This window comes from Episyrphus balteatus, chromosome X (genome assembly GCF_945859705.1).
Source record: "Episyrphus balteatus chromosome X, idEpiBalt1.1, whole genome shotgun sequence".
Lineage (NCBI taxonomy): Eukaryota > Metazoa > Arthropoda > Insecta > Diptera > Syrphidae > Episyrphus > Episyrphus balteatus.
The window spans coordinates 4975229-4997521 of NC_079138.1; the positions used below are offsets into that span (position 1 = coordinate 4975229).

General features: G+C 30.0%; 1 protein-coding gene across 5 annotated transcripts in view; it reads left to right on the forward strand.

Annotated features, from left to right (window-relative positions):
• The window catches only part of LOC129920472 (uncharacterized), an 87896-nt gene that overhangs the window by 25090 nt on the left and 40513 nt on the right, over positions 1–22293 (forward strand). For 4 of the 5 annotated variants that reach the window (XM_056001681.1, XM_056001684.1, XM_056001679.1 and 1 more), the window contains exon 1: positions 11515–13218. In XM_056001681.1, coding sequence (XP_055857656.1) covers positions 12325–13218 — 894 coding nt within the window. In that variant the 5' untranslated portion in view covers positions 11515–12324. Of the gene's footprint in view, positions 1–11042; positions 13219–22293 lie in introns of those variants that run through there. The other variant, XM_056001683.1, reaches the window with a different exon arrangement.

Below are 22293 nucleotides of genomic sequence, written 5' to 3' on the forward strand. Positions count from 1 at the left end.
AAAAAGAAACGGTCTTCCATTTTCTATGCCAATGTCCGGCCCTCGCTAGATATAGAGCACTTTCTCTGGGGAGTGAATTCTTTAATGACATAGATAACATATCAGAATCAAAGATCAGAGACTTGATCTCGTTCTTCAACTCAACAAAGTGGATTTAGGAGTTCCTAAACACTTGTTTTTCCTCTTAAAATCAATCTAAATTCTATCTTCTAATAAATCCATCATAGGTTCCATGAGTTTTTGGTATCAAAACGGCGCATTCTGCGCTAATTGGGTCATCAAGCTCGATTGCTTTGACCGCCATCTCTACCTACCTACCTACCTGGGTCCGAAAGGGTTAAAGATATGAGATAGCAGTTGACATTTGACAGGCCTTTCCATTTAGGTACAAGAATAGGTACAATCTTTTTTTTTTTTTTTTTTTTTTTTTTTTTTTTTTGAAAAAATTTCATCCAAATTCTCCGAGTTAGACATAAAAAAAGTCTCTTTAAGCTCTATTGAAAACCTAACCAAAAAATTTTTAGAAACCTAGGTATATATTTTTTTTTTCGAAATATTTTTTGTTTACTAGAGTGACCGCAACTAAGTTAGAAAAATTTTTTTGTCGAATTTTTTTCGGGGGAACCCTATAAAATGTTAAGCCTTTGCAGATTTTTAGATAGCCTAAATTTCAGCTCGATTGGATTAGTCTAAATGATGCCGACACTCGCTCAAAGTATCAAAAATCTCTGTTGTAAACAATGTTTACAGATATGAGTTCATAGTGAACAGGCCTATAAATATTTCAACATTATATAATTTTTATTTTACATGGTAACTCAGTACTTAGCTCAGTAAAATTTTGCACGGGAATCAACAACAAATCATTGCTAAAGATAAACAAAAGTTTTTTATTTGTTGGTTTACAGAGAAATTTTTTTTTATTTAGCATTTTTATAGAGAACCTACTCAGTAAAATACTGAGTATAAATAAAGCACGGTTTATATTCCACCCTTGTATTGCGATTTACAACTATCAAATGATAATTGATAAACATTATATAGATTTTAATTTTTATTATTATTAGTTAATTAAATTAATAAATTTAAATTTTATTTGAAAATTCCATTAAATAAAATTTACCAGTTTTACCATAAATTAGGTTTAAAAATAGGTACCAAACTTCAGTATTTATCAACAATCAATAAAATTGCTAGTTGACAATCGGAATATACGGATGAAGCAACTACAACTATACTGCAAGATATTACTACACGGCTTATAAACTTAATCAAAGCTTATTTTAAGACTTCTTATAGTTCAAACATATCTACTTCCGAATGTAAGCAATAAACATATTATGTACTAAAGTTGCAAATAATTTAGCAACCATCAGAGTTTAAAAATGACCAAAACTTTCTCTGAACTCAAACTTACGTTAAACGTTTCGGTTACAATAGGAATTCTATAATATAATAAAATAGAAATAATTATAGAAACAGAAATTCAATGTCCTGCTTATAAATAAAATTAAACCTTTAAACATTTTAAAATAAATAGGTATAAGAAAAGCCTCAAAATCCCACTTTAAAGATTAAAATTCTTTGCTCTAAAAAATTTATTAATTTAAATTTTACTACAATAATTTTTCATCTCATCATTATAAAAATTATCTCTTCGCAAACTTTGTTTCTTATTTATTTTTTTTATTAAATGGGATTGACGACGACAAAATATATAAAAAATAAAAAAAACAATAACAACTGATCTTTTATAGCACAAATAATGTGAGTATAGGTTGTGTAAATAAAAAATACAATAAACTTAAAAAAAAAAAAAAGTACTCTACACTTTTTCAACTGGTGCAACTATATTCTATCTAATCATTATGATAGGTTGTAATGATGATAGTAATTTCTTTTATTATCTCTGTTGTTGCTAGTGTCCCTATGTCTATTATCTATATTTCTAAACGCTAAAGTCAACAGTTTAGCAAAAGAAACGAATGCAGAATGAAAAAAAATATAAAAACCAATGCATCTGACAAGTGCATTTTTTTTTGCATTTTGTAGAACATCTACTTCTTGGATACTTTTTCGAATGCCAAACTCTTATTTATTTTTTTACTAAGCTAAAATAGGATTATCAAATATGATGATCACAGCAAACATACTTAATAATATAGTTTAAATTGCATTGACTTTATTAATTTTTTTGAAGTGAAAACTTCTTTAGTATCGTAGTGATTTGGAACAAGATGAAACGAAAAAGCAACAGGAAAAATCAATTGATTATAACTTTTTTGTTTTAATAGGAAGATGAATTAAATTAATATTATAGATAGATAAACTATAATTTCAATTAATTTCATATTAAAAATTCTGAGATAACAGTAAAAAGATATTCTTTTTCTAAACACGTTATATCTTTTGACGTAGAGCACATACAAATTTGATTTAACTTTAATACGTATGCCGATAATATTACCTTTCATTTGATATATCACACATAATGGTACGTGTGCTCTACAAGTTACTCAATCTTAAATTAAAAATCTACAGAAATACCTCAAAACACCTGTGGAGATCTGTTGCCCATAAATTCTTCCTATTTTTGTAGGTATCGTAGAAATATAATTGAAGCGTCATTTAAAATTTGAAATAATAAGCTTTCAGATGATATAAAATTTATTATACGTTGTCATTAAAAAAAAAAATGGATTTAATGGTATTAGAAGAGAAAAAGGATTGATTTTGTTGCATTTTTGATGGAAACTGATTGGGTTAAAAAAAATTCTAACTTTTTTTTATAGATGTTGTATAGACATGGTCGATATAAATATTTTGAGCTACAACAATAAGCTTTTAGATGATATAGAATTTATTAAGATTGTCATATGAAAAAATTGATATAAAGGTGATGTGGAATAAAAAATAGATTTTTTCGATTTTTTGCAAGAAAAATGAGTTTTTAAAGTGTCACTTCTATCACGTCGTGTGAATTGCACACATGATTTTTTGTATCTGCTTCTGAATGTAAAAATAAAATGCACGACTGGGGTCGCACGTTCTTGCTCTTATGCTTAAAGTTACTCTATTGTTAAAGCTTTTTAATCTAGAAAATTAAAAAAATTTAAAATTTGATAGTTTCAAGAAATCAAAAGAAATAAAATCTGTTTTTATAATTAATTAAATACCGTTTTAAATGATCTTTCACAAAAAACCATGTATGCCAGTTTACTTCTTGTATAAAAAGAAATTTTTAGAAAAAAATATTCGAAAATCGTTAGAGCCGTTTTTTAAAAAAATAATTTTTTATATATAAAAATTTTCTAACATTTTTCAAAAAAAAAATTGGTATGCCATTTTGAAGAAATAATTTATTTACGCATAAAAACGAAATTTTAAAATTTTTCATTAACCCGTTTTCAAAAAATTGATTTTTCAAAAAAAAAAATTTAAATATTTTTTAAAAATCCAAAAATGAGTTTTTTGAAAATTTTCTAAAATTTTAATATTACTTTTACTTAAACGCTTTTGTATAAAAATTTTCGTTGAAATCGGGGTATTTTTGAACGAGATATTAATAAATCAAAAAAACCGTTATATGAGAGGTACCGTTAATAACAGTGAAAAAAATATTTTTTTTATTTAGAAAGTTGGCTTTTATGTGTAATACTACACTCAAAAATTTTAATCAAAATCGTTAGAGCCGTTTTTGAAAAAAATTAACTTTTCTTTTTCCGTTATATGACAGGTACCGTTAGTTTTGGTCCTAAAAAAAAATTTTCAATTTGTCCTCTAGGGAATCACCCAAAACTCTTAACTACCAAGTTTGAAGAAAATCACTCGAATAGTTTAGGCTGTAGCTCGAGGTACATACAGACAGACAGACAGACAGACAGACAGAATGACCGGACCCACTTTTTTTTCTCCATCATCGTAATGTCATGTAAAATTGTTATCTCGAGTTCGATTTTTTTTACGAATCCTAAACTTGCCCTATAGTACCTATATCGCAAGTAAAAAAGAGATATATTTGTTTGCAAATAATTTTGTAACCATACTTCCAAGAAATGTTTGGTTTTTATTTTAGAATAATAGCTTAAAGAGACCTTTCTTTTGATGATGGATTGAGAGGAAATTTTTCAGAATGGCTATTTTAGGCAACTAAATTATCCTCGAAAATCTCAAAAAAAGCTGATTTCTAATTTTTTTTACCTAAATGTGCGTGAACTCATTTAAACCAAAACTTTATTCAAGACCCTGATCCGAAAATATCTGCTTTCGAATGTAAGTATGAATGTAAAATGTAAATTAGCAACTATCTACATCTCCGAACAACTTCTGATTTTCAGTTAAAAATAGAGCTTAAACTGACCTTTCTTTTGATGTTTCACACCATGCATTTGGAGTGCACTTATTTTCGTCAACCAAGGATTTTTTTTGTTTTGAAAAAAAAAAAAAATATTAGTGAATTTGGATTTTCTACAATTCGTCAAAAATATGACAACACTGAAAACAATCTAATATCGAAACCATTTTTATTATTAATGTGCACCATTTTTATTAAAACTGAGCAATCTTATAAAGTCTCCCAAAGCAGGTATGGGTACACCCTCGACACCTCAGCTAATAGATTACAATTATTATTAACCCAGCGAAAAAAAATAAAAAAAAAAAACACAATACTTTCTATAGAATATACCAAGTCAAATATTATATCTGTTTGCATCGCAATTTTAGTGCAAAATTAGTGCACATACTCGTACAAATAAAAAATAACACCTATACAAACAGAAAAAGAAAAAAGTATTATACACAAAGTCAATAACAGGGTGAAAAAAATATTTGCAACTTGTTAGTGTAAAAACACAAAAGTTCGAAATTGTAATTATCCATATGCGATTAGATGAACTGTCGTGTTTTTGTTCGGTTAGCGCGTTTTTTTTTTTTTTTTGTCTTTTTTTTTTCATTTCCATCTTATTTAAAATTTTTAAAATTTTCGAAAGTGATGTTCAAAAAAAAAATTAACCATTTAAATTGGTGAGAATTTTCTTGAGTGTAATTTAATGTGGAAATTTGTTTAAGTTTGAAAATATCAAACAAAAAAATTTACAAAAAAATTAAATTTATATATAATGTAAACATAGTTTGAATGATAAGATTTTGAACAAATGAAAAGTGATTCAAGTTGGAATTTTTTTAAGTAGGTATGTACATATAATATGAAAATTGTAGTTTGGGTGATAAGCATATTTCAGTTATTTTAAAAGAAAACATAATGCATATGTAAGTAACACAATGACGTTGCAAAACAGGTTGTCTTTGTCTGATAAGGCTTAAAACAAAAATTTATTGATAGAAACATATTAAAAATATTTTAATGTGTCAACAAATATTGCAGAATTCGGAGCCAATTTTTTTAAACCTAACATCACAAAAAATAGAAGAGTTGTTGCCAGCACTTTTAAATGTTCATTGTAATCAACTTTGTTAATAGAAAATAAACAAAAGAGCTTTAAATCCATATGATTACATTTAAATGTTTCTTAATAAATAAATAAAAAAATAAATATTAATATTTACCATTAACTGAATTAAGTCATTCAAATGCATGAGAATCAACAAGAACGAATAATCATTTTTTCATAACCTTACCTTAAAATTTAATTTCATCTTAAAGTACCTACGAGGGTGTAGGTTTTCGATTGAAAAATATTAAAAGTAAAGATACGAATGATTTTACTTTCTAATTTTAAACCTTTTATCCTTTTTGATATCTAAAGTATCCGCCAAAAACGTATAATTATTCTCTTAAATTTGCTTTAGATTTCTCTTATTTTGCTGAAATGACATAGAAAAGAAAATACCTACTCAAAAATATCCCTTTTCCATTTCGCATAAAAATTATAAGCTAATGTTTGCACCGCGAACGCGACTACAAAAATAAATTTTCAACAAGTGGAAAATCACCAAACCAAACCACCCTCAATTTACACTCACTCAATTTTTGGGAAATATTTTTGTGCTCTCCACCAACCCATTCGCTTCCGCTGGAAAACTAACCCAAATTTACACTCTTTTGTGTTGGAAAATTCAACAAAACTCTTTTCCTCCTTAAATAATATCCTCTCTCTCTCTTTTCCTATCGCGAAGGAAGCACAGAAGACAAAAAAAAAAAAAAATGTTTTCTTTGAGTGAAATTTTCTAAGAAAATGTCGATTTTCTTAAGCTTCATATTCCGCGCGGCGCACCAACCATCTTCACACACAAACAAACCCACACTTATTGGGTTCTGGTTCAGGGTAGAATTTTCCTTTAAAGAGCTTACAAAAAACTCAAGAAAAGAGTTCCTTTCTTGAAAGTTTTCTTGAGGGTATTTTGTGGGATTCCTCAAGTTCTCAGCGACGACGACGAAGACGACGGTGAAAACGGCTATACGCGTTGGATTTTGGGAGTTGACAATAAATGATGGAGCGCAAGAAGACACCTTCTTCTTTAAAGTTTCTAATATTATATCGAGGGTGACTTCTACGCGGCGCGCCGCCGTTTCATTTTCAGAAAAATTATACAAGAAAGAAATATTTATACTTAAGAAAGACGGCATTTTGAAGTTAGTTTCTCGGGATCTGTTGTTCAAGAAGGAGCTGGAATTTCTTAAGAAAACGTCACACGGTTTTTAAGCTTAATTTTTCGCAAAAAAATTTTAACATTCACTCCATAGATATATCTATACATATACAATATATTTAATATTGAAAATGTTCTAAGTACAAATCATAGAAGAATGAAAATAAAAAACAAACAAATCAAAAAAAAAATAAATAAATAATGAATGTCAATCTCGTCATAGTATAGGTGTTTTGAATTGAATTCACAATTCGTGGGAATAATATACTTATTTTTGGCGGGAAATATTTTTAAATTCAATTCTTGTGTTAAGATTTTCGAAAAAAAAAAAAAAAACCAAAACATAATAAAATAATATAATGCAAAATTTTAGTTCTAGTGAAATTTAGTGAATTAATATATAATTTAATTTAAAAAAAAAAAAAAAAAATAGTACAAATTCTAAAATAAAACTAACACATAAAAGTTCAACAGTGCACCGGTTAAGATAAGATACAATATTTATGGGCATTTTGGGACATTCTTCAAAGACGTATGTGGATAATTTTGTTATTCTTATAACACTTTTATTATTATTATTTTTTTTTTTTTGATTATATTAGTTTGAGATTGGATGTATTATTTTATTTTATTTTTTAAAATAGTTTTTGGGATCCGAATTCAAAATTTACAAATTCCACTTTAATTTTTTTTTAAAGAAATTCATATATTTCTTGGAAAAAAAATTGAAGTTTTAAATACTTTCAATTAAAAAATAACCATTGCAGGTGGCTGTAATTATTATTATTTATTTTCTCTTTAAATTCTTAATTTAAAAATATTGAGGATACTACAGTCTGTTAGAAACAAAAATACAATTTCTTTGTTGTGAATCCATATAAGAACGGAATTAAGTCAAAACATTTTGACAAATAAATTACTTTAACATCTTCCTTTTTTTTTTTTTTAATTTTGCGGCTTATTATTATTATTTTCTTTTAGTTTTTATTTTGAATTAATTTGTCACGCATATTGGATAAATTTATTAAAAACATAGACCATGTGACAACATTTTCAAAATATTTTGTAGAAAAAACTTTTAGTTCTTTGATTGAAATTGACAGAAGATATAATAACGAAAAGTAGGTAGGAACAAAATTCGAGATTGAAATGTAGGAAATATTGTTATTTGTGCTTTTTTTTATTATTTTTTTATTTATGGCCGGGAACGTGTTGTTTCAAAAAAAAAATAACCTCATCAGAGTTCATATATTCTTAAATTCTGAAATCCTAAATTTTTTTTTAAAACAATTTCTCCTAACCATCTTTTCTGGCTACTAAAATAGTTTCAAAATTTATAAGAATTAATTTTCTGATACAAAGCTTATATTTTGAAACGATAGGCTTCATGAAGTGTTTTCTTTTACTAAGAAACATTTAAATAAAATCGTATCGAATAAGAGTCAATTGTTTCATTGTTTTTTTAGAAAATAAAGTTCAACTATGTGATGATTTCAAACAATTGAAAAAATTGATAGGTAATAGTTTAACAAAAACAGAGACTCTTAAACATCGCAATATCCAAAAATATTATTATTTTTTTTTAAGTTTATAAAAGAATGAAATAATATTATAAGAAACTCAACCCCGCAATAAAAATGCAATTATTGGCGGTTTTTTTCTTTCTTAATGAAAACAGCTAAAATTTGAACTTAACTTAATTTTTCACAATTTTAATATCTATCGATTTCAATTGTCTTACCTAATCTTAACTTAAGATAGTTATCATGCTTGCAAATTTTTTTTATCATTATCTTAACATTTACTACAAAAAGAGAAATAAAAAAAAATTAACTTAAAACAAATTTATAAAAAACTAAGTGCCCGAGAATTTTGTTTTTGTTTTAAATTTTGAATTTGCCAAAAAAAAAAAGTCAGAATGAAATAGAAAAATAAGCTCATCATAAATAATTTTTCGGTCTTGAGTAAAAAGCAAAATGTGTCTTTTTAAAATTAAAAATTGAGTCAAAAGTGAAAGTGATTTTTACACCAAAAATCATTAAAACAAAGTGTTTTTTTTTTATTCAAAAAAAATAATGCAACTTTGATAAAAATCAACCCTTCGACCGTTTTTAAAACTTCTTCTAAGGTTGTGAAATAGATCCTAATCGAAAAAAAAAATTTTGAGAATAAAAAATTTAAAAAAATGCCCATCTTTGAGTTACAAAACAATATTAAATAAATTTCGTGTCTTTGTGTTTGTTTTAAGAATCGTCTTTAATAAAAATAAAGCATATTTTGTTTTCTCATAAAGTGTCAAAAAATATAATTAAATGTTCAAAAATCAAGTTTTTTATTTGTCTTCAATGTAAAAAATGCACCCTTTATAACTTTTTGATCTAATTTTTGAAGGCTAAATAAAGTCTTTTTGTATGGGGTATATGCAAAATAGGACAAAATTTAACCTAGTCTTCTTTTATCTTTTCTCAATGTTTTGATTTATTTCTGTTTTTTTTTTCTTTGTGAAAATAAGCAGAATTTTAAAATATTTATATTTTGAGAGTTTTTATAGACTCAATTAAAAATGAAATAGATCGACAAAAAGTCATAAGAGCATTGTTATCATGTGCATAAAAGTGTTGATTGTGGATTCGAAACTTATTTAAAGAAAAAAAGGTTCGGTAACTATTACTAAAATGTTAAAATAGAAATAACAAGGAATCAAGGCGAGTTTTTTTTTAATGTTTTTTTTTTTTTTGTTCGCAAATGTAACCATTTTTCAAACTTAAAATTTTTATTTCACCACGCCAAAAGGCACTTTGCAAATCTTGATGAATTTTCGTTCAATTTAAGTACTTTTGCGGCAAATTTTTTTACATTGAAAACAAAATAAAAATTCGTTCTTGTTGATTCTCACAAATTAGTATCACCAAAATTGAGTTAATAAATCGTTCATAGCTTACGGCAGTTATTTCGAAGACTTATTATTTTATTTGAATGACTTTATTTCGTTATTGAAACACAAAATTTCTTAAACAAATTTTCTCTTTAGGCATGTCAAAAAAAAACTTAGGTCATATTGGATAGAATTATGATAAAAAAAAAAAAAAAAAACAATAACAAGCAGATTTAGTTCAGTAAAATAACATTATTATTTATTTCAAATTCCTAAAGCGTTCTCAGAATTGACCTTTTCACAATAATTTTTTTAAATTTTGTAACTCACAATGTAAAACTGAATATATTTTAGGATGATCATAATTTCACAAAAAAAAAAAAAATAAGAGGATTTTATCTACCAAAAAAAAAACGTTCTTGGAATGACGCGACTAAGTCTCACTTTTAAGATGTTCTATTTATTTATTTATTGCGATGGTAAATCTGTGTTATGTAACCTCTAAGAACTGCTTGAGCTTGCAGGTCTATTTTAACTTTAAATTATTATATATATACATAAGGTTGACAAGTTAAAACATTTTGAAAAGACAGCTTTTATTCAAATATAAGTAGTGATATTATTTACTTTATTTTATAAGCCATTAATTAACTTTTTTTTAAGCCATTTGAATTTCAGTTTTTAAATTATTAGGTATTGAAGAGTGTTCCGGGAACGCACTTTTGGTTAGTACCTTATTAGAGTGAAAAACGTTTGATTAAAAATATTTGGTGATAGCCATTTTGTTTGACTAATGAAGCATTATCAAAAAATGTTAAACATTTCAATGCAATAATTTACGATGACATGCGATTGTGGCAAGCAGGTCACAGATTAAAAAAAAAAAAACTTTATTCATAAACATTGAGTAAAACGCCATTAAAAAGAACATAACAAAATGTTTAATCAACTATAAATATTTAAATGGAGAAAAAAGCCAATGCTAAAAACGAGTGTAATCTGTTTTTTATGAATAAAGTGGATTTCTGAAATTGTGTTTTTCCAACAAGACTTCCGTGTCTTAAAACCTTCTTAGTTAAACAGTATTTAATATTTCTATAGGAGAAATTCACATTCTAGACATACATAGGTATTTAAACGAAAAAAAAAAAAACTTACAAAATCTTATTGAGAATTTATTCTGTTTTGAATATTGAACCGCGCGCCCGTCGGCTTTATATTAACCCAAGAATTTACCCAGACTATAAATTTTGTATTAGTATCACCAAAAAAACCTTATCAAAATAAAATTATTTTCTTTAAATTAAAATATAAATCTTTATAAAAAAATCTAATAATTTAAATTATAATTTAAATAAATCTTGTAAAGAATAGGTGCTAGAGACATTTTTAGTTTTCAATGAAAATGAAACACAGATATTTATTAAACCAAAACTAATAATCTTTCGATATGCATGCATTTTTAAGTTTTTATTTTTATATTTCCTTAGTAGTGAATTCGTAAACAAAATAATTAAATTTATAATTTAAAAATATATTTTTTTCTTTTTCACAGCTAAACTACAAGACCCACATTTCACGTATACGAAAAAAAAAAAAAAGAAAAAAACCAAAAACACGCTACGAAATCATGTCGATATCGCGTTTACACACCAAAAAAGACAGCAATAAAACATACACCCAGCTAAGGACAGTCTCTAAAAGCCCAGTTGACAAAATTAAATAAAATAAAATCAAAATACAAATCGCAGGATTTCCACAAAAAAAAAAAAAAAAAAAAATGCACAATGCACCACAAAAAAGATCAAATGTCAGATTTTAAATGCCAATCATCAGAATTTTGCCATTAGCATAAACTGATACATCTTTTAGTTTGTATGGAAAGCGATATAGTAGATTATTATCAAACTATAATTATCAATTGGAGCTAAAGAAAAGAAGTATACAGATATAATTAACTTAAATCAAGTTTACCTTTTGCAATCATGAAAATAAATCCATATTCCAAGTAAAAAAAGTTATAATCCTTAAAACTGGACGATTACCATACATATCTTGTGCCATTTGCCGGAGGTAACGTTGCTGCATATTCCGGTGACCGCAACTCAGATCATCATCTATTGCATCAGCAACCTCAAAATAATCACCATCATCATCATCATCCACACCAACAACAACAACAACAACAACAAAATCCAAATACTGAATTAGGTAGCGCTTTGGAGGAGCAGCAGCGCGATACTGTGCATTACAACAACAAGACTCACTTTCAACTGCAAGAACAACATCATTCACAGCAGTCACAACAACATCAACAACAGCAACACTATCAACAACAACAACAACAACAACATCATTTAGAACAACAACAACATTTTGATAGTACAGGAGGTAATAACAATAATCCACCGGAATACAAATACGAGCCGACCGGAGGCAAATCATCACAAATATCAGCCATACCGCCCGCTGCAATATTATCTCATATTCAGCAGCAACCTATAACATCCACAGCAACAGCAGCAACAACTAATTCAAGTGAGCAAATTTTGGGTAATCACTCTAAAGTGGATCAGTGGCTGTTGAATCAGTTCAAAATAGCAACTGAAGCTGCACTTGATTTACGATCCACACCACTTTTGTCACAATTGCAACATCACCAACATCATCAGCAACTCCATCAGCATCATCCGCAGCAACACCATTTAGAACAGCAACAACATCGCTCTCTAGACGTAGCAGCCGAGCACTTGGCTAAACTACCACCGCATTCTCAACAAAAAAATTCCAATAACCTTTCCGCTGGCCCCGCAGCAATTGGCGCTGTCGATACTCAAATGACTACAGAGGTTCAGCTTCAGCATCAAACCAATAACCGTTCACTATTCAAAATGGAAACGGACTTTTGGCAACAATCGCGTGGCCCGCCAATTGGACTCACATCCGTCACCCACCACCATCCACATCTCCAGCACCAACATCACCAACAACACACACATCACCAAAGTCATCAATCCATGTCGATATTCAATTCAATTGGTGCAAATGCTGCCACCGGTACCAGCAACAGCGGCGGAGCCCCTCCTAATAACTTGCCGCCCTCCCAATCCGATACCATCGATGTGAATAGTGGCGCTGAAGCTGTTACCGCATCGGAAAATGCCACCTCAGCGATATCGCGATCTGGCGATGCAAATTGTGGTAATCCACGAAGTCCCCCGCAAAACCCACCTAGCTCCTCCGACCAGAACAATCACCAATCGGCCAATAGCCCAACGCCGGCCTCTGCACATCTGCACCACCAGCTGCAGCAGCAAATCCACCATCATATGCAGCAACAGCAGCAAGCTGAAGCCAACCAAAACGAACCGCTGCCGCTACCGCTACCACTACCGCTCCCAAACGGAGCGGACACGGGAGTTTCTGGAGCCAGTAATCTCACCACACCGATCCCCATCGGTCATCACATGACTCCAAACAACTTGCAACAAATGCAACAACTTCACCAGCAGCAAAGTCTCATGCAACAACAAACTCAACACCCTCAACCACATCAGCCGCAACAGCAACAGCAGCAGCAACAACACAGTCCACAATTGAATCTGTCACAGCAACAGGCGGCGATTGCAGCAGCATCCTTATCACATCCACCACAAGCACTTACCCCATCTGGGGGTAGCTCAACTCCCGATATCAAGTTCAACAGCGAGAAGTTAGTTAGTGAGATCCAGGTAAGTCCTTGACAAAAAAAAAAAAAAACATAACATTACTCTTATTATGTAGCTTCTTATAATTTTGTATGTTTGAGTGTGAAATAGCGTGCCTGTGTGTGTATGGTTAAGACTCAAGAAAAAAAAATATAAAACTGCATTTTCTCGTCATATTCTCGCGGCGGCGGCGGTGACGACACGTTAATAACAAACGCCACGACGACATTCCACACAAATTCGCCATGATTTAAAAAAAAAAAAAAAAACAATGACGACACCAGACACACTTTCCCTCTCTCTTAAGACCAGACCCCCACGTCACACCCCGACCCCATCACCGACTACCGTTGTATACGAAAAAGCAAAGAAATCAAAATTAATTTTCAATGTCACGGTTTTTCTTCCTTAATCATATACATACAAACATACATGGTCGGTATATGCGGCGAAAGCGACAACGACGACGCGACGGTGGCGGCGGAGGCAGCCCGCTTTTCTTTATGTCACAAGCGAATTTGTCCTTGGATATATTCAACACATCATGAATTTTATTCTCGTTACCCATTTTACACTACAGATTTACAAAAAAGACAAAACACCCTCCAAGATAGGTATCTATTCATTTAAAACATGTTAGAGGTACACTTTAATGAAATAATATCCTTTTCCTAAACCTTAATCCTTTAAAGAAAAGTTTTACTGGTCAACACTTACGAAGTATAGTTATGTAGTAGATATAAGGTACTATAGCTGTTATCAAATTGAGAATATCTTAGCGAATCTTTCGCTTTCGGTTTATTTTTTTGCTTAGGTAAATTATTTTATATTCGTCCTTTTTGATTTTCGGCGCCAAATGTAATGTGCCACACTCAAGCTCAAGTTAACACCACATTGAATATGAAACTAACAGCAGAGGGGAGAGGCGAAGCAAGGCGAGACGAGAAGCCATGTCAATAAGCAAGAAGAAGAAGAGAGTTGTACAGAGAGAGCACAAATTTTATACCTATGTGCGAAAATTCTTAAATGTCTAGTTTCATACAAAGAACTGAACGGAACGTCATCCTCAACATCATCAGCAAGAGGAGCAAAAGATATCCTTAACTTAATGTTTGTTTGTATGCTGTTGCTGCTGCTGCTCGTGTGTTGGCATGGCAAAAATAATTCAAGTTTTTTGAGTGAGTTATGATGATGATACATTTTCCTCTACAAAAAAGAAATAGTAAATAAGTAGGTATTAAAAAAAAAAAGTAACTCAAATTCGTATTTTTGTTTTCTGGTTAACAGAAATTAAAGCCTATTTAAGTGCGTGGTTTATATTGCAAACATTTGTATCATCAAAATTTAAAGAATGAAAGAAACTATATATCAACTATAGAAACTTTCGAAGGTGGTAAAGGTTGTATTTTGAAGTGTTACATCCAAGTCCTTAAAATGTTGTTAATAGATCACGAAACTACTTAATATGTAGGGTAGAGTTGCTAGTAGCCGGCCCCTTAAGGATTTTATCTCAAAAAATAAGGCACAGAAACATCAAATATTAACATTTTCGAATAATTCTTGAAATAAAATGTAGGTAATTTATTTATTAATTTTTCGGTATGGTTTTAAAAAAAAAGTTAATAATATTTCCCAAAAATATTTTATTTAAGTTTTTGTCTAAAAAAAGTCCGATTCTAATAAATCCGACCTTTGTTTCCTATTTCCGGCCACTGACTTTATTTGGTCAAGCTTAAATAAATTGAATGTTTTTTATTTAAATCTTTGTGTTTTAAGAATTTAGAAACAATTTTGATTGTTAATAAGTTATAACAAATGATTAAAAAATGTATCTATTTTTCCCCATTTTTTAAACTTTTATCAATAAAAGGGGGCCGAATACAGGAAACTCTTGAATTTCAAAGCTTTTTTTGTGTTCTATCTCCGGCCCCAATTAAAATTACTAAAATTCGCATCTTTTTCCTGTTTAAAACCTATTTTATTTGAAGAATAATATATATTTAATAAGAAAAACAACATTTGAAAGCATTTAGCTCGAAAATTGTTTCCACAAAACACTAATTACGATAGCGGGTTTCGGCAGTAAAATTACAAAAAAAAAACCATACCCGATTGGATCACTTCACAAAAAGTTATTTTTTCTAAGAAAACTGAATAATAAGAATATTATTATTTTAGGAGGGACATTTAAAAGAACAGCATAAGAGCAAAAATTTTGAATAAATCCTACAAAATCACTAGTTACATATAACGATTTTTCTAAAAGGCAACTCTACACTATCTATAATTTTTAGTCGTAGCCACATTACAAGCGAGATAAAAAGACTGAAACGAATTTGCCATTCAATTAGAACTACCTACATTCAATTTCACTGAGTTAAGGCAAAAATTGTGACTAAATTAAGTAGGTACTTGGCTTTTAATCTCGGCCAGTTTATTTATTATCCCTCATCGATTCATAAACGACAAAGCATTATATTATAATAGTGTTTGTGCGGTAATTTACCACCAAAATAAATAGGACTTTATTTCGGTATTCAAGGACGAATTTTTTGAACAAAATTTCCATTCATGTAAAGGTACTTACAGTGACGGACAAAACAATAAGACCACCTCTATCACTCTTAAAATATTCTCTCTATCTCTTTTTAAAATGAAATAAAACGGCTCTTTTTACTATATTCTGCTTAAAATAACAGAACTATTATGAAATAAAAGAAAAAGAACATGCACAGATAATTTGATGCAAAAAATAAATGTATAAACTAAAAAAAACTCTCAAATCGTGTGGACAAAACAATAGGACCAAGTGAAGTCATTTATTTTTGTATTACCTAGGATTCAAATTTTAAACAATATTTTAAACAAAATACTCTTGTGAGATCATTTAACATTAGTGGAGCAAAAAAAAAATTGGGAAAACATTAAAATGGGTCGTGGAGTCCATTTTTCTTGAGCCGTGAGAGAATTGATGCATTAACTGACAAGAGAAGGCAAATCAGAACGGGAAATTGCCGAAACTATTGGTTAATTAAAAAAAGCTTGTATTAAACGCACTAGAGCCCCCAACAGAAAATTTTAAAATAGGAACAAAGCGAAAAACTTCACAAAAATACGTCTTAGAAAAAATGCGATTTTCATAAAAAGACACTTTCAAGTCATCTTCGGACATTAAATTAGAGCTAAAATTGCTAATAAGTGAGAAAACGCTCAGCAGAATACCATAAGAAAAGTACCTCTTCAAAAGAATCCCCAGGGAAGTTTCACTCCTCAGCAAGAGACATCGCAAAAACCGAATCAATTTTGCAAAAAACCATTTTAATTGGATTGGTCCAGATAATGAAGAAAAATTGCGTAATGTTCTGTAGCCGGACGAAAGTAAAGTCAAATTAGTGGGATCACATGGCAAAAGATGGGTAAGGCGCCCAGAGAACGCAGAATTCAAACCGCAATACACAAGACAAACGCTTAAACACGGTGGTAAAAACATCATGGTGTGGAGGTATTTTTCTTGGCACGTAGTAGGTATAATTTTTTGGATTAAAGAAAACATGGACCAGCATTTGTATCCCAATTTCTTAGAAAAAGTTTTTCTTCCCTATACGGAATGGGAAATGTCCCTAAAATGGCAGTTTATGCATTATAATGACCGTAAATATACATTGGGTCCAGTTCAAATATGGCTTTAGGAGCATAGAATTAATGTTATGTCTTGGTTTGTCCGATCGTCGGACCCAAGTCCAATTGAAAATTTGTTGGCTATCGTTGAGAAGTCATTGGGTGCAAAAAAGTCGAGAAATAAGGATGAGTTGCGGCAAAAACTTCAAGATGCTTGGTATGCAATACCGAGACACACTTCTCGAAAATTAGTCGAATTAATGCATCCAAAAGTATGTGTGGTGATGGAAAATAAGGGCTTTTCGACAATATATTGGTTTTGACCACAAAAAGAATTGAAATATGAAATAATTTCCATTTTTTGAGTAGTGGTCCTATTGTTTTGACCGCTTTAGAAATCAATTTATTTTCGTATTTATTTATTTTTTTTATTTAAACAAAAAATCTTGTTAGATAATGAATTGATTTAAGCTCCTGATACTGTAAATTTTATATTAATAATTTTTTTCTTTTAAAAACAAATAAAAATATGTGTTTTATGATTTGTTTTTAAAGTAAGACGAAGTGGTCTTATTGTTTTGTCCATCACTGTATGTCAGAAATAATTTTAAGACCAAAAAAAGCTGATTAATTTTGGTGCGACTATTATACATAATTTATTCCGAGTTCAAAAGCGTTCCCGGGAATGATGTTTTCATTATATTATTTTATATACAACGAAATGTTTTTGAGATTATATTTAATGGTCACGACTCCTTATTTTTGGTCATAATATCTATCACAAAAAAAAAAAAAATATATTATACACCAAAACGAGCGTTCCCAGAATAATTCCACGGTTAATTGAAACCATAACTAACTTTAAAGATATCACGGGTCGTTTGAACACGACACTACTCGAAGTGGCTTGCACTCCAGATTTTTTGATGCAGAAATGTTCCTTGGGGTCCAATTAGTAAGAAAAAAGCTTTTTTAAAATCTTTTAACGAGCTATTCGTTTTTGTGAGCTTAATTAGTTATGAAAAAAGCGTACTTTTACGTACTCTCCCTCATGTTTTGCCTCATAACTCTGTTTATAATAATGGTAAAAATTTAAATATCATTTTTAAATCTTCAGATATTCAAATTTAAGTCCGTTCATTTTTTCTGCCCTATTCGATTTCACTAATCGAATTTTTTTTATAGAAGTCAGGGTATACTTTTCTAATGTATTTTCGTATGCTGAACTCGAATCCAAAGTCAAAAAAATTCTATCTCATCACGTTTTTGAGATATTACCGTTAGAAAATCAAAAATACCCTTTTTTTTAACAGTTTTTGAGTTTATGTCCTTTTGCGTGATAATTTTTTATAATTACATTTGTAGCGGATTAATTACTTCACAAATGTTTTAAAATAAAATAACACATGCAATATTATTAGTAGGAAATTACTGCGATTTTTTTTTAATTTTTGAATATTCCAAGGCTAAACATTTAGAACTTTTCCGCTTTTGAGACAAGGTCTTCAATTTAAAAAATACCTTTGATTTAGGTATAGATCATAGATTTAGAAATAAAAAGTAGGCTGGTTACAATTGAAGAAAAAAATAGAGTAACCTATAAATAAATATTTGAAACCGTAGATATACATACCTATGTAGGTATCGTAAAGTAGTTTTAATATTTGGTTTGCTTAAGAAGAATTCTCTTTTAAAAAAATTAAAAATTCTTTTAAGGAAGGGACGAAATTTCATTTATTTCCCTAGGTCATGTTAGTTTTTTTCTAAATTGTTCGTATAAGAAAAAATTTGTAGGTTGATATAATTTTTTTCTAAAGAAATTCTTACGCTAGAAAAATATCCTATATAGGTACCTAGGTAGTCTTAGTTATTAAAACATTTCACTTCCTTTACTCAATTTACATAAATTCTACATCAATTGCCTTTAAACATAATCTAGATACACCAACCTAACTATACATATCTATATCTAGCTACCTTTAAGAAAAAACCTAACGTAAAAAAAAAACCGTTCTATGCGTTTATCCTTCTTCTATGTAACATGTAAGTACAGTCCAACTAAAAAATAAAACAATCCCATTAGAAACATTAAAAAAAAACCCACACCACCACAAAGGACACTACATAAGGAAATAGTTTTTTTTTTTTTTTTTATATATTTTTTCCACTATCATTCACTTACACTACAAAAAAATATTACCTAGTCAAACACTATATCAACCGTGTTGGTGGTTGTTTACTATAAGTTCCCTTTACCCTTTTCGTTTTTATGTTTTTTTTTTTTTTTTTCTTTCTTTTTTGTGAAGCAATTAAAATACACATTTAAAAACTATATCGTAGAAAAGGACGAGAGAAATACCTAAATACAAAAAAAAAAAAAAAATGAGGAAAAAAAAGTTATACCAAAAACAAAGCAAATAAAAAATTATACATACCTATATAAGGAGGAGGGATTTAGAAAAAAATATGTTTTTTTTTTTATTCATTTTTACCCTATTTTGTCCATTTTTATGGGTGGGACAGACGGACTGTTATTGTCTTTTTTTTTTTTTTCGTTTTTAATTCCTTGCCTGTTTCGTTTATACATACATATACATTTTATACATACCTCCTCTCTTCACTATTTCTTTTTTTTTTTTTTTACTTCATTTCCATCGGATTTGAGTGTGCTCTTATTTTTTTTTTTGACACAGAATGTTTTGCACAATGGGCATGAAAAGACTGATATTTTGTCCCTAGGTAGGGTAGGTATATCTAGAGTTATAATACCTGCCTCCTTCTTATCATCAAGGAGAAAAAAAAAATATTCATTTTTAAATGTCCTTATAGCATCTTAGTGTCCTAGGAGATATTATAGGTAGCCTACCTACTTACATAAACTGCTATAGGTATTCTAGAAAAGGATTTTTTTTGTAGCTAAAGTCCAAACAATCTGATAACAGAGGAAAAGAAAGAATACAAGAGAATAGCTAATACATAAGTAGGAACTAACCTAGGTATAACTATATAGAAGTCTTGGCACTTGGCAAATAAACAGATCGGACCTGTTCGCTTTTATTTATGATTTTTTTTTTTTTTTGTAAGTAGGTAGGTATTCGTCCTCTTCCAAGCTGAACAATATTAACATGGCGTAGGGTATGTTGGCAGGTACCTACTTAGATCGAGATATGTATTGAACAAAGTCGTGGGTATTTTTTTTAAGTGTTGAAGAAAGTTTACTTCACCGCCAATGGTTGGCAGACTGTGTCTATTTTGCAAATTCTTGTATTTTTCTTTCCTAGGGGGTATTTAGTTGATCCCTATACAGACAAAAGTTAGTTTAGTTTTATACGATTTATACAAGTTCCTATCTATCTATCTATATTTTACCAACCAACCTACCACATACCTAAGAGACGACAACTCATTATTTAATATAGTCTAGAGAGACTAGGTCAATTAAAGTGCTCAACTGCGAAAGGATATGATGAATAAAATCACTCGTTCCAGTTTATAACGACAACACTTCTTTATTCCCGCGTTCGAAAATTGTGTTCCTTCTCCCAAAAAACTATCCATCTTTTACTCCTTTCTTGGTGGTAGATATAACACGAGAAAAAAGTCTTTGTTTTGCCAACTTCCCCATCATGTTGTCCTACCAAACTCTCTCCCCCTCCTCAACAACTATGTACATAACCCACCCAGTGCTTGTTGCTATCCTAACACCCCCTACAAAAAAAAAAAAAAAAAAAAAACATTATAAAAAAATTAATAAAATAATATAAGGTGGGTAGGTATATAATAATTACTTTTTTTTTTCTAAATCAAATCTGCTATGGACTACGACTATTTAGTTATAAAGGTAGCGTCGGCGGGGTAGTAAAAAAAAAAAAATAATACATATCTACCTCGTCCTAATGTATAAATGGGATAAAAAAAAAGAATTTTTTTTTTTTTAATTATACAAAAGGGGAAATTTTTCTGCTCAAAAATAAAAGTGAGTAGAATAAAATGTAATTATAAATGTCTTAGAATCTAACGGTATGGAACAAATGAAAAGAGAGAGAATTTTTTATATGAACAAACGGACGACGACGACGACGACGACGACGACGACTACGGAACGGAAGATGTGTTGGTGTATTTGTCTTGATAAGTCCTTTTTGAGCACATAGAGCACAGGAAGGCGCGAAACAATAAATGAGGTAAAGGAGATGAACAGAAAAATTCCTAAAAAATATACAACAACAATGAAAAAGAATAATAACAGGACAGACACAAGCAGAGCGGCCAAGGATCTAAATAAAAATGTTCAGCTATAAAGGCATACACACGGTGGTATCCTTAACGTTTTCCTTTCCGTTTTATTCCGTCACTCGTCCTCGTCGTCTTCTTTGATTTTTTTTTTTTTTGCCAAAGCTCAAATCCTTCAAGTATATGTTTCTAGTTTCTTCTCATCCAATGTTTCTTATACGCTCGCCTGCTTGAGTTGGCTTCAATATGAGTGACTCGGATTTGTATGTAAAAGGGGATTTTTTTTTTTTGTTGTGTTGTTGTCTTAGTGTTGGTGCGATTGCGATTCCTTTGACTTGGTTTTTCTTCAGGAATATACTAACGGTTGCATAGAACCGATACTGAACGGGAATTTTGTACTTACAAAAGGTCAACTAAGACAGTCACGACACGACGGTAAGGTAACGTAACGTTGACGATATGGCGAGCAATAGCGCAAAGGAATACGAATAAGAATAACACAAAGAAAAATCTAATGGTTTAATGGAGTGCCTTTTTTCTCCTCGACAGTTGTAGTGGTGCTCTGCTGACTGCCACTTCCACTATTCCGGTCCGAAAGGGGATGAGATTTCTCTAAAGTACTTTGGAGGGTGGATTTTTTGTTGATTTTTTTTTTTTTTTTTTATTTTGAGTAGGTATTTTTTTTTTTTTTTCTCTTTTTCCCGGTCCTACCCCTCGCTCAAAGTACCTACCGATATAAAAAATAAAGAAAGTGGTGTTTTTGTCGTCGTCGTCCTGTGTGTTAATGGTGGTTGTGCCTTCTTCCTGGTTCTTGGATGTATGCGTATAATTCATAGATTGTAAATATAAAAAAAAATACAAGCCCTTTTTTCTTATTTATTTTTTTATGTTATTCTTTCTCTGTTGTATCTTAGAAAGGGCATACTTTTTCTAGAGTCACGCAGTCCTTCTTTGAATTTGATATTATAAACTACACAACACAGCAGGAGCAGGACACCAAAAGAAACCATTCCGTTTGGATGTTTTGTTATTGAGAGAGAGTTGAGTTGAGACATCATTTCTTATAAGAAGTGTTTTCGTTTGTATAGTCGTCGGTCGTCTTGGTGGTCGTTGTCGTTGTCGCTGTCGTCGTCATCTCCTTATTCTTTATCGTGCGCTTGTCCTTGCCGTTAATATATTCTCAAGACGAATATATATATAAAAAAAAAAAAAAATATTTCTAATAGGATTTTTCTCGGAAGCGATGTC